At 42.1% G+C, this 14,007-nt stretch overlaps 1 protein-coding gene across 2 annotated transcripts in view; it reads right to left on the reverse strand.

Annotated features, from left to right (window-relative positions):
- PDCD2 (programmed cell death 2) overlaps positions 1–14,007 on the reverse strand; it is a 161,882-nt gene that overhangs the window by 23,277 nt on the left and 124,598 nt on the right. For both annotated transcript variants that reach the window (XM_069769318.1, XM_069769319.1), the window contains one exon: positions 7,702–7,823. In XM_069769318.1, the coding sequence (XP_069625419.1) occupies positions 7,702–7,823 (122 nt within the window). The remainder of the gene's footprint in view (positions 1–7,701; positions 7,824–14,007) is intronic.

Below are 14,007 nucleotides of genomic sequence, written 5' to 3' on the forward strand. Positions count from 1 at the left end.
GAGAAATCCTCTTTTTTTTTTTTTTATAATATACTGAACCTCACCTACTTGACGCCACACACAGAGGTGAATCTCCTACGCCTCCCAGCAATTAAATGCTTATTCAATGTAATGGTTTATTTTCCTGTTTCATACTGCACTTTTAAAACTGTTCCTCTTTATAGAAATGTAAAAAAAGGTTTGAGCTACATATACGAATGTCTTGAAATACATATCACCACATTATACCTTAGTAGATTCAACTTAATTTATTACAATCGCAGTAAGATGAATGATTTATACCTTTAGTCAATCACTTATTCCAGTATATGATAGATATTTCTTGTGCTGGAAAGCACATATATATTGATGTACTAATTTGTATTTTACATGTTTTTATCCATTTTTTAAGTCAATAAAATGTATTCATAACATTTTGAGAAGTTGCTGGAGGACCTTTTTCCTAGCAGGCAGTTTTCTTATTAGGATGCGGATGCTGGTTTGGACAGCAGTATTGTCTTCTGAGAAAAAAAAAATTAAGTGTGTGCCCAAGTATTTTTGCTGAGTCAGAAACACGACATATTACAATTACAGAAAAGTTGATGGGATTTATAGAAATCTCATCCCCATTGTGCCTTTTTACTCCATGTAAACTAACCTGTGGTTTGTGTTTCAAATCAGCAACTTGTCAATTTTTCTTGCAGGTACGCAGAGTTTTATGTGCAGATTTTCCCCATAGAATTACATTAGTTGTGGAAGATCGGCAGGTAAAAAACACATATGCAATTTTATTTTTGCTGCAGAAACACACTAAAAAACGCATGTAACGTAACATACCAAGATGGGAGGAAAAACCTGCAGCGTCAAAAACAAATGTAAGAAAACGCAGCATAAAATATAAATAAAATTAAAAAATGCACTAAAAAAAAAAAAAAAATGCAGGTAACTTAATTTACCCAATAGGTGCAGAAAATCTGCAACATCAAAAGCTCATTGTGGGAATGTAGCCTAAAGAGCAGTGTTGAACAACATCTGCAGAAGGACTAGACACCAAGCAGGGATCAAAGAGGACTTCAGGTTGTTTATGATCTGTCTGCAGAGAGATAAGGCTAGGGTCACATTGCGTTAGTGCAACCCGTTTAGCGCTAGCGGGTTGCGCTAACGCAATGTTTTTAATGTGGCCGCGTCGCGGTAACGTCCCCGCTCTTGCAGATCCCCGATCTGCGAGAGCGGGGAACGGACCGCGGGCGCGCCTCGGACGCTGCGAGCAGCATCCGCGGCGCGCCAGGAAAAACCGGCGCGTCGCTAGCGCGTGCCGAACATGGCACGCGCTAGTGCTGCGCGTTCCCATTGCCGTGAATGGGCATGCTAACGGACGCATTGCACGGCGTTTATTTCGCCGTGCAACGCTGTCCGTTAGCGCTTTCCCATTAACGCAATGGGAACCAAGCCTAAGTGTCAAGGTAGATCTGTAGACTTTCCATGTTATCCAAGTAAGAAGCTTTGATGACAGTGTCCAGGTAGGAGATAACTGCAATCCCACTGACATGTAGAAGAGCCATGACCATGATCTTTGTGAACCCTTGAGGGCTGTGGATAGCCCAAAGAGCAGATCCATGAACCAAAAGCTAAATTAGTAGACCGCGGATTGGAAAAACGTCTGTTGTGCAGAAAAGACGGGGATGTGCAGATAGGCATTCTGAAGGTCTACTGAGGTTAGGAATTCCCCAGGTTTTAGGAGTTGTGATGGAGTGAAGAGAGGCCATGCTAAAGAAACTAAGTTGAACCTGCCTTTTCAGCATTTTCAGGAGCAGGAAAAGCTAGACTAAGCAATTTTTCTTGGCTATGACAAATCTGTTTCAATAAAACTCCTCCTTACCATAAGCCCACAAGACGTCTGGAATATCTAAGATGGAACAGCTTTCATCAAAGACAATAAAAATCCACCATCTACAGTCAAGCTCTGAGGTACATTCTGTTCAGACAGTAAAGGTACTGTCACACTAGACGATATCGCTAGCGATCCGTGACGTTGCAGCGTCCTCGCTAGCGATATCGTCCAGTGTGACAGGCAGCAGCGATCAGGCCCCTGCTGGGAGATCGCTGGTCGGGGAAGAAAGTCCAGAACTTTATTTGGTCGCTGGACTCCCCGTAGACATCGCTGAATCGGCGTGTGTGACACCGATTCAGCGATGTCTTTGCTGGTAACCAGGGTAAACATCGGGTAACTAAGCGCAGGGCCGCGCTTAGTAACCCGATGTTTACCCTGGTTACCATCCTAAAAGTAAAAAAACAAACAGTACATACTTACCTACAGCCGTCTGTCCTCCAGCGCTGTGCTCTGCTCTCCTCCTGCTCTGGCTGTGAGCGTCGGTCAGCCGGAAAGCAGAGCGGTGACGTCACCGCTCTGCTTTCTGGCTGCCCGGAGCTCACAGCCAGACCAGAGAAGCAGAGCGCCGAGGACAGACAGCGGTAGGTAAGTATGTAGCGTTTGTTTTTTTACTTTTTAGGATGGTAACCAGGGTAAACATCGGGTTACTAAGCGCGGCCCTGCGCTTAGTTACCCGATGTTTACCCTGGTTACCGGGGACCTCGGGATCGTTGGTCGCTGGAGAGCTGTCTGTGTGACAGCTCTCCAGCGACCAAATAGCGACGCTGCAGCGATCCGGATCGTTGTCGGTATCGCTGCAGCGTCGCTATGTGTGACGGTACCTTAAGGACAGAAAATTACAGCTGCCATCACTGAGGAATACATTCCTACAATAACATTACCAACCACTGGTAATAGATGAAGAAATCCACAGAGCTACAAGGTTCCCAAGAAACCTGAAGACACAAAAGAGAATAGTAAAACCAAAAACACTCAGTTTGAAAAAATGTTGCAGTAATCCGCAAGTGCTAGTAAAAGATGTAAAAAACAGGGTATTTGGTTGATACGTTTTTTTGCAAAAAATGTATACTAAGCTGCTCTACCAATCTTCACGGTATACCCTTATCAGAGCAGTCCTAACTAATGTATGCAATCCCTATCTGATGTATTTAAAAACCTGATCATCTGTATATAACCTGTGTGAACAGGGTTCAGAGAGGAAAAATCCATGTGTGCATACAGGGTAGAACAGCTTTTGTGCAGATAGCCCAAGAGGAGTGGTGGAACTCCCCAGTCTTGTAGACACAAGAGAACAATTATGGAAACAGGAACACATGGGCTACTTGCACAGTGAACAAGTCTGTATGATCATGTTCACACACCACCAAGAAACCTGAAGACACAAAAGAGAATAGTAAAACCAAAAACACTCAGTTTGAAAAAATGTTGCAGTAATCCGCAAGTGATTACTGGTAATAGATGAAGAAATCCACAGAGCTACAAGGTTCCCAAGAAGCAGTCTACTGGATTACCAACAGAGGGAGGACAATAACAGGGTGCCTCTTGGGGTCATATACAACCCCCAATTGAGCATCCTAAAGAAAATTGGTGCTGATCTCCAACCCATATTCTACAGAGACGGCAGACTGAAATAAATATTTCCAGAATTTTCACTTCTCTCTTACAAACAACCTCTTAAGGAATCTACTTGTCAGAAGTGTCCTCTCCTCACCCTCCGTGACGGAAACATTCCCAACTAAAAAAAAAAAAAAGCAAAACTTGTACCCACATATTATCAACAAATACAGTTTGCAAACCAAACAGATCAGGAGTATATAAGAGCATACATTTATTTTCATGTACATCCTTCAGGGTGGTGTACAGGATACAATGTACAAGGAAATACCATACAAAACTACAAATAAGGATGAATCTACACAGGCACACAATTAAGAATGAGCTGCTCATGCCTGTGGGAACATTTTTATATGTACCTGGACACTGTATGACTCATTTAAAAGTTTAATTCTAAAAAGGTGAAGGATTTGAGAATTCAAACTGATAATGTTTAATTCTTTGACAAAAAGACTCAATTTAACATATGGATTTATGACTCACTACATGGAAAACTCACCTCCACCAGACAGACTGCAGATAACCAAGGGATCATTCCCACCGCTTCTCCATTTGTAACAAAAACCCCAATTTGATTTTCTTGGAATATCTTTAGGAGGCATCACCCCCTTCCACCTCATGAACAAATGTCCTTTTGTAGAATCTCTTAAATGTGGTGCTCTTGTCTTTTTAATTCATTTGTAAACCTGCCTCAAGAAGGAACGCCTGGGCTTTGAAAGTTGGCAAATATATGTTTTCTGGTTAGCTAATAAAGGTATAACTCCGATAATATTTTTGCCATTTTTGGGCATAAAAATAATTTACATCGATTTTTCTGGCTAACACGGTATCCCCACATAATTTATTGTACATCATCAATAAAACTCCTGTGAAGTGCTCTCAAGGAAGGACTGGTACCATTGCACCTTACCAGAAAAAGGAAAAAAGAAAGCCAGAAAAACAAAAGCCAAAAATGGAGTCTAAGGAAGATGAGATCTGAAGTGGCAGTCAAATCTATATAGAGTAGATGACTACACTGATACAGGTGTCATCGACTGCAAAGAGCTACGTGTCTCAGAAAAAGTGGAGTTATAGGTGTTTTTACTTGGCAGTTGGGGTCACCACTTAAAAAGCGCTGACAAAACGAATGCATCTTGCGCTTGCTGTAAGAGCATCTGGGCTTAGACTGTGGGAGCATTGTGCTTTTTTCTACCAGTGCCATCCAAATTTGTCTGGTCTATTTTGGTCCTGAACAGACAGCCCAGAAAGGAAAGACATGCACAAGTTTTCTTGGATGCGGAGTCCTTGTTTCACCCATAAAACTCTGCAGATAGCCAGGTAGATGTGAGGGAAGTGGAGCAGAGATACTATCCTGAGTGAGCAATTCTGACTGAGATCCACTTGAGATGCTCATTTTGGAGTATTGATGTGGGGTGGGGGGTGGGGGGGGGGTTTCTGTCAGAAAGCGGTAGATTCATGGTTGTGGACAACAGAAGGAGAAGCAATCCTGGTGGTGACAAGTTCTTATGGCAAAGTGAATTAAAGCTCCAAGCGCCGCCTTCTGTGGAGGCTACTGTACAGATGATACACTCTCTGGCCAATTTCTCCTCAAATTCGAAAAGCACCAGACAGCTCACCTGACTCTTTTGAAGGAGATTGTATTCCTTGGGGGTAGGGGTGGAGGGTTCTGCTTTCTTAACTTTCAGGAATTGGTGTACAGCCTGAATCAGACTGTGGATCACACCTCTCAGTTTAATTGCAGGTCCAAATCCAAGACAGTTCTATTCTTGCACTTGCTGGACCTCGGGAGAGAAAGAGAACACCACAAACAATACACTCTTGTAGGGAGGTAGAGTGAAAATGAACAGGAGGATAAACACACCCAAGGCCTCTGACCTCCTGCACAATCTGCACTGTTGGAACAGACACCATGGTTGGGTCAGCCAACAAAAGAGATACAGCTCAATCAGGCAGGAATGATAAACTTGTCTTGTGAGAGGAGATGGCTTGTACAATAGGCACATAAGGCAGAAAAAGAGAGAAAAAAACAGCGGCAGAGAATGAGAAATAGGTCCCAGAAGGCGTATAGTGCTGCTAGGGGCCACCAGAGTGTCACCATGACACACAAGTCCTCTGGTCCTGAAGCCCAGGAAAAGGCCTGGCGGTACGGAATAGCGGCATTCTATTTAGTACTGGCAGCAAACGTTAAAACTATCAAGTTTGTAATGATGGTGTCCTCTTCCAAGGAGGAGCAAGGAGAAGCTTTCTCCTCTGGCACAGGAGAAGAAAATGGTGCCATCTAGAGAAAAAAGGGAGTTGGCAGGACAGGGAAAGAGCATGGTAACAAGACCACGTTTGTCTGATTGGCTAAAAGAACTGGGGCTGTGGCCTTCCAGGAGGCTCAATAGAAATTGCGGAGTAAAATTTTGTCCTTACAGTCGAAGAATCAGGAGAGCTGCGGGCTGTGATAGATGGGAACAAGATAAGGAGAGTAGCAGCGCCTCGTCGGTGCATAGTGTACATACGAATCTGGTCTGAAGAAGGGATGTCATGGAATCCTTGGATTGGTCTTTGTTCCATGCATTACCCCAGACTGTGATGGAAAGGAGAGCAATGAGCTTGTTTGCCAGGGCAGCTGATCACATACTATGTAAGGGTATATGGACCTGCCATCCAAACCAAAAATGATACAATCTGGCCATTCAACACTATTCTCTCCTTCTATAGTGTGGTGGCAGTGGCCATTCCACTGTTTCCCAATCGAAAGCAGAAGAAAAAAGTTAGAAAAAAAAGTTAGAAAAAAAACTGTCACTGGAGGTGGCAGACATTGTCTGGATACCAGATTTGTTCCTACCTATGATTTTTCTAAACTAAATGTAGCTAGCTTGATGCCAATATGGGAGTATAGCCTACCGAGGAGAAGCCAACTGTTCAGAGTTTTCCAAGCATCAGCTTCCTGTGGTACCTTAACCCTATGGTCTTTCCTGTGTCCCCAATGATGCACTAAGAAATAATGTTTATATAACCCAAGTTTAATTTTAGTTTATCAACAAAAAATATTAATGTCCATTTTCTGGCACTTGCAAAAGTAGAAGTCCTGTTTAAGAATATGGTGCACATTAGTAAAAAAATGGCACACTGCTTGGAGTAATTAAAGTTTAGTTAAATTAACAGCATTATCTAATTACTCTATTTCAGAGCTTTGACAAAGCCAATTCATTGAGGGGGTTTGGCCACTTTATCACATGCTGTGAACATTTTTTGTGGCAATTTGTATTCAAGTCTCTCAAAATGTGCTTGTTCATACAGTTGCTCACAGATTGCACAGTTCTCCTGTCCATAAAATGGCTGCAGTGAAGGAGCATGAGATCAGGCAAGTCAATCATTCCCCTCCAAAAGAAAAGAAGATTTCCAACTTGGTATTTTTGGGTGGATATGAAATATAGGCAATCTGTGAGGACGTCTGCTACAGCAAGCACAGGAGAAGAACCTGTAACATTTATGTTCCCAACACAGCTGTAAAAAATAAGCTAAAGTGGCCAACCCCTTTAAACAATACATTTAACATTTTTAACTAGTTTAAAAAGGAATGATTTGCCAAAGCTGAATAGCTGGTGAATTGCCTGCAAATATGTAAATTACCAAAAAACTAAATTACTAATGTTAAAGGGAACCTGTCACCCCCAAAATGGAAGGTGGAATGCTGTAGATAAGCCCCCGATGTATCCTGAAAGATAAGAAAAATACTCACCCAGGGGCGGTCCAGTTGCGGTGGGCGTCGTGGTCCGGTGCCTCCGATCTTCTTACGATCACGTCCTCTTCTTGTCTTCACACCGCAGCTGCGGCGCAGTCGTACTTTGTCTGCCCTGTTGAGGGCAGAGCAAAGTACTGCAGTGCGCAGGCGCCAGGAAAGGTCAGAAAGGCCCGGCGCCTGCGCACTGCAGTACTTTGCTCTGCCCTCCACAGGGCAGACAAAGTACGCTTGCGCCGGAGCCGCAGCGTGAAGACAAGAAGAGGAAGTCATCTGATGAGGATAGGAGGTGCCAGACCGGACCGCAGCGGGGAACGCCCCTGGGTGAGTATAATCTAACCTCTTTTTCTCATCATTCAGGATACATCGGGGGCTTATCTACAGCATTCTAGAATGCTGTAGATAAGCCCCTGATGCCGGTGGGCTTAGCTCACCTTCCATTTTGGGGGCGACATGTTCCCTTTAATGGCCGTTCACATCATAATACCTGCTCAGGTTCAATTGAAATCCGCTTCTTGAACCTTCTAAATGCCTTGTCTTCCTCACTTTCATGCTTTGCCATGGCCAACAACTCATCTTCATTTAATTTCAAATCATCCATAGAGGACTCTAAAGAAAAGTGATGTGAGATACAATTAATGAATAGTGTAATGAAACTGGTCTTCACCAAGGAGAAAGATTCTATTGAGGAATAGTGTCCTCTTTAACAACATTTAGGTTTTCTTGCATAACATTGTTAGCATTGTAGAGCATTGAAAATAAACTCCCCTATTCACCTGCAGAAATAGGTTAATCTGAAGGTACATAGCACTTAAATCCTGTGTAGCCAGCTTACAGGAAACATAGCTACAGAAAAAAACAAAAAAACATGTTTTATTCTCCCTGCAGCCGCTCGCTTCCAGTGATCTGGGTGTTGCAGGGAGCTATCATACAGTCATTGCTCACTGCACAATGAGTGCTCTTCCTGACACATTGATTGACAGTCTGATCTACACGTACACATTCCACAGATACACTGTGGAGCATGCCATATGTCAATCAATGGGCCAAAGACAGACTAAAAAGTGTTCACTGTGTGTAGTGAGTATTGACTAATAGATTTCAATCCCTCCTTGATGACTGGAAGTCATCGGATGCATGTAGGATACAACATAGCCACACCTGAATTAGAGTGTGAATAAAAGTCCCTGGCAAGTGTCTGCAAGTGTGGAGGGGGCTCAAGAACTGACCTCGTTCCACACACAGTGGATGCGAGTTATTTGGCGTAGTTATACTCATTCAAATGATACCTTGGTTGATTAAATTCATCTTGTGGTTGTTCTGTAATCTCTATTTTACATAATGCATATCTTATGGTTTGGGATAACTCATGTTTTCCGAGGAGCATGAAACTGAAAATCAATGGAAATGCATTGGTTTTCCAGGGTTTTGAAAACATACATATGGCAAAAAAATTACCAAGAAGTAGGATTCTTCTGGTCAATACTTTTACAGCAATACCAAACTTGTATTTTTTTTTTAAATTAACTGTTGGGAAAAAAAAATAATTGTTTATCATCCTTTTCCAAGAACCGTAAGGTTTTTAGTTTTTGCATTGACTGATTTTCACCTTCATGACCAGGCAAAATTTTACAATTCTGACCAATATCACTTTGAGGTAATAACTCTGGAACGCTTCAACGAATCCCACTGATTCTGAGATTGTTTAAAATTTCTTCGATATGACTTGGGTTTATTTGTGAAAAAAAAGGTGAAAATTGGAGAAAATTGTGCAATTTTCAAATTTGTATGCCCTGTCACACAAAATAGTTAATAAATAACATTTCCCACTTGTCTACTTTACATCAGCACAATTTGTGAAACAATTATTCTTTCTGTTAAGGAAGTTAGAAGGGTTAAAAGTTGAACATAGATTTTGCAGTTTTACAACAAAAGTTACAAAAATTTTTTTTTATTTTTTTTTTTTTTTTTAGGTACTACATCACAGTTGCAGTGACTTTGGCAGCCTATAAGACAGAAAATACCTACAAGTGACAGCATTCTAAAAAATGCACCACTCAAGGTACTCAAAACCACACTCGGGGTTTATAAACCATTTGCTTCACAACAATTAATGGAATGTAGAAAGAAAAGAAAAAAAATATTTTTCAAAAAATGTTTACTTTAGACCCAAATTTTTTTTATTTTCACAAGGATAACCAGAGAATATGGATCCCAAAATGTCTTGTGCAATTACTCCTGAGCACTAAGATACCCCAATATGTGGGGGAAAAAGTACCATTTAAAAACACGACAGGGCTCAAAATGGAAGGAGCACCATTTCATTTTTTGAATGGAAAAAATCTGGAGTAATTAACGGATGACACGTCTTATTTAGAAATCCCCATTTGTGCCCAAACAGTGTAAATCTTCACAAGTGACCACATTTTGGAATCTATACCCCTCGGTTCACAGAAGTTTTTAACGTTGAAATTTATTTAAAAAAATGAACAAAAAAAAAAAAAAAAAAAAACACACATTTTCCCTCAAAACTGTTCATTTAGCACAAAACTTAGCATTTTCACAAGGGCACCAGGAGAAAATGGAACCGCAAATCTGTTGTGCACTACTACCCCATATGTAGGGGAAAACTACAGTTTGGGCACTAAGCAGTGCTCAGAAAGGAAGGAGTGACGTGATCTGCGGATGTCATGTTACGTTTGGAGAGCTCCTGATGTGCCTAAACAGTAGAAACTCACCGCAAGTGACCGCATTTTGGAAACTAGACCCCTCAAGAAATTCATCTAGATGTATGCTGAGCACCTTGAACCCACAGGTGCTTCACAAAATTTTACAACGTTTATATAGCATTAAAAATGGATACCAAATTTTGTTGTGCAAATTCCCCTTATTACACAGATACCCTATGTGGTTGAAAACTACAGTTGTGTAAAAGAAAGAAATCCAAACCTACAGCTACCTGTGTGAAAAAGTGATTGCCCCCCCTTAAAACATAAATTAACTGTGGTATTTCAAATCTTTGGGATCTAAATTCAAATTCCCTAGCCACATGTAGGCCTGATTTCTGCCGCACCTCTTCTCAATCAAGAAATCACTTAAATAGGACCTGCCTGACAAAGTCAAGTAGCCCAAAAGACTCATTGCCAGTTCTCTCCTGCCTGCTTGCAGCTGTTGCTGCTAAGGGTGTCCCAACTAGTCATTAGGTTTAGGGGGCAATCACTTTTTCACACAGCGCCCAGTAGGTTTGGATTTCTTTTTCCCTTAATAATGGCCTTCATCTAAAAACTGCATTTGTGTTTACTTGTGCTATCTGGCTAACATTTACATTGCTTTGGTGATCTGAAACATTTAAGTGTGACAAACATGCAAGAAAATAGAAAATCAGGAAAGGGGCAAACACTTTCACACAACTGTACTTTTGAGGCACAGTGCATCAAAAGAGCGTCATATTCAGATTTTGCTGGAAAGATTTGAGGCTGCAATGTCACGAGGCCCTGAAATGCCAGAAAAGCAGAACTCTCCCATAAGTGACTCAATTTTATAAACTACACCACTCAAAATCAATAAATCTGGGTGTGCAGTGATCATATTGACACCATAGGTGGGTCACAGAATTTTATACCATTGGACAGTGAAGAAAAAAAAAATCACCGTATATACTTGAGTATAAGCTAAGTTTTTCAGCTCTTTTTTGTGCTGAAAACACCCCCCCCCCCCCCCCCCCCACGGTTTATAGCTAGCTAGCAATTGTCCAAGAAGATTGAAAAGGAGTGGCAGCGGCGGAGCAGCAGGTGACAGGAGGCAGGAGCCGGTGGCTGCAGCTAACTCCTGTGGCGGCTGCTAAAGAGAAATGAATATTCACTGAGCTGTGAATCTCCAAGTGACATGATTCAGATGAAACCTCTGATGGATCCATGCACTATAATGAGGCAGCAAAGTTACTCTGGATTCCGTACAGCGTTATCTTTTAAAGAAATGCATAAAACTGTGGTGGACCACGCTTTTATGCATGCCTAAAAAGACCAACGCAGCTGGATCACAGGCTAGACTGCATCCACAGTGCCCCATCTGCAGCCGGGGGTTCTGTCTGAATCAAATATTTTAAAGATTTACACGGAAACCCCGATGTAAGCGCTCAGCGCAGGATGAATGTGAGCCAAGCCTTACTGCTACCTTTGGGAGGCAGAATGAACAAATCCACAGGAGATTTGTTTTATTTATTTTTTTACGCCATTCCTCGTGCAGTATAAGTGATTAGACAATTTTATTCTTTGAGTCGATGCGAATACAGTGATACCAGGTTTACATTGGTTTTTAGGTTTGGCTGCTGTCATACACTAAAAGATGCTTTTTATTGCAAAAAAAGTTTCTGCATCCCCATGTTTAGAGAGCTATGATCATGTGAGGGCTTGTTTTGGGGGGACGAGTTGAAGTTTTTATTGGTACCATTTTCACTTATGTGACATTTTTTGATCGCTTTCTATTCCGGTTTTTGGAAGGCAGAATGAACAAGAAGTCTTAGTTACTTACCAGTAATGGGATTTTTTGGAACACATTACAACACTACAAGAGAGGTGATCTGCCCTCCAAGGTCAGGATACTTACTGGCATAAAATTGTGCACCTCTCCCAAGAATCAGTTGGATTATTGAGCACGAGAGGACCTCCAGTGGTTATAGAAATCTACAAATTTTACACGCACCACAAATCAATCAAAAAATTTGAATTTATACACTAGTGAAAGAAGTGCTCACCCCTACATGACAGAAGAGAATAGAAAGGTGCTGCAGTGATCGGTAAGTAATTAAGACTTTACTGAATACACATGACAGCACCACAAGAGAATTAGATAAAAGTAAGAATTCAGGGAGGGACCACAGCTTAGGGTACCCTTGTTCCAAAGGGGAGGTCGGAAGAGGAACCCATATCCAGCTTCTAGAAAGTGGAAGGAGAAAATCAGGCTGCTGAATTTACAGATCTGCTCGATTGAGATGCACAATCTCTCCACCCAAGAGGTTCCCACGGCACTTGTAGAGAGCCTTCAGACCTTCTGTAACTACTTTGCACTTGCAGAATAAGCTAAAGAAATAGCCTCCATAATCCACCTAGCTATAGTGCTTTTGGAAGCTTTAAGCACCTTCCTTGGAAGGGCACGAAAAAAGGACCTTTCTTCCAGGAGTCAGTAACAGACAGGTACTTTAGTAGACCTTTTCTAACATCTAGCATACAGTGCCTACAAGTAGTATTCAACCCCCTGCAGATTTAATAAGATGCAAATAAGTTAGAGCCTTCAAACTTCAAACAAGAGCAGGATTTATTAACAGATGCATAAATCTTACAAACCAAAAAGTTTTGTTGCTCAGTTAAATTTTTATAAATTTTAAACATAAAAGTGTGGGTCAATTATTATTCAACCCCTAGGTTTAATATTTTGTGGAATAACCTTTGTTTGCAATTACAGCTAATAATCGTCTTTTATAAGACCTGATCAGGCCGGCACAGGTCTCTGGAGTTATCTTGGCCCACTCCTCCATGCAGATCTTCTCTAAGTTATCTAGGTTCTTTGGGTGTCTCATGTGGACTTTAATCTTGAGCTCCTTCCACAAGTTTTCAATTGGGTTGAGGTCAGGAGACTGACTAGGCCACTGCAACACCTTGATTTTTTGCCTCTTGAACCAGGCCTTGGTTTTCTTGGCTGTGTGCTTTGGGTCGTTGTCTTGTTGGAAGATGAAATGACGACCCATCTTAAGATCCTTGATGGAGGAGCGGAGGTTCTTGGCCAAAATCTCCAGGTAGGCCGTGCTATCCATCTTCCCAGGGATGCGGACCAGATGGCCAGGCCCCTTGGCTGAGAAACAGCCCCACAGCATGATGCTGCCATCACCATGCTTGACTGTAGGGATGGTATTCTTGGGGTCGTATGCAGTGCCATCCAGTCTCCAAACGTCACGTGTGTGGTTGGCACCAAAGATCTCGATCTTGGTCTCATCAGACCAGAGAACCTTGAACCAGTCAGTCTCAGAGTCCTCCAAGTGATCATGAGCAAACTGTAGACGAGCCTTGACATGACGCTTTGAAAGTAAAGGTACCTTACGGGCTCGTCTGGAACGGAGACCATTGCGGTGGAGTACGTTACTTATGGTATTGACTGAAACCAATGTCCCCACTGCCATGAGATCTTCCCGGAACTCCTTTCTTGTTGTCCTTGGGTTAGCTTTGACTCTTCGGACAAGCCTGGCCTCGGCACGGGAGGAAACTTTCAAAGGCTGTCCAGGCCGTGGAAGGCTAACAGTAGTTCCATAAGCCTTCCACTTCCGGATGATGCTCCCAACAGTGGAGACAGGTAGGCCCAACTCCTTGGAAAGGGTTTTGTACCCCTTGCCAGCCTTGTGACCCTCCACGATCTTGTCTCTGATGGCCTTGGAATGCTCCTTTGTCTTTCCCATGTTGACCATGTATGAGTGCTGTTCACAAGTTTGGGGAGGGTCTTAAATAGTCAGAAAAGGCTGGAAAAAGAGATAATTAATCCAAACACGTGAAGCTCATTGTTCTTTGTGCCTGAACTACTTCTTAATACTTTAGGGGAACCAAACAGAATTCTGGTGGGTTGAGGGGTTGAATAATAAATGACCCTCTGAAAAGACTTTTCACAATTTAAAAAAAAAAATAAACAAAGAAATAACATTCTTTTTTGCTGCAGTGCATTTCACACTTCCAGGCTTATCTACAGTCCAAATGTCACAATGCCAAGTTAATTCCAAATGTGTAAACCTGCTAAATCTGCAGGGGGTTGA

The sequence above is a fragment of the Ranitomeya imitator genome, chromosome 5 (genome assembly GCF_032444005.1).
Source record: "Ranitomeya imitator isolate aRanImi1 chromosome 5, aRanImi1.pri, whole genome shotgun sequence".
In the NCBI taxonomy this organism is placed as follows: Eukaryota; Metazoa; Chordata; class Amphibia; order Anura; family Dendrobatidae; genus Ranitomeya; species Ranitomeya imitator.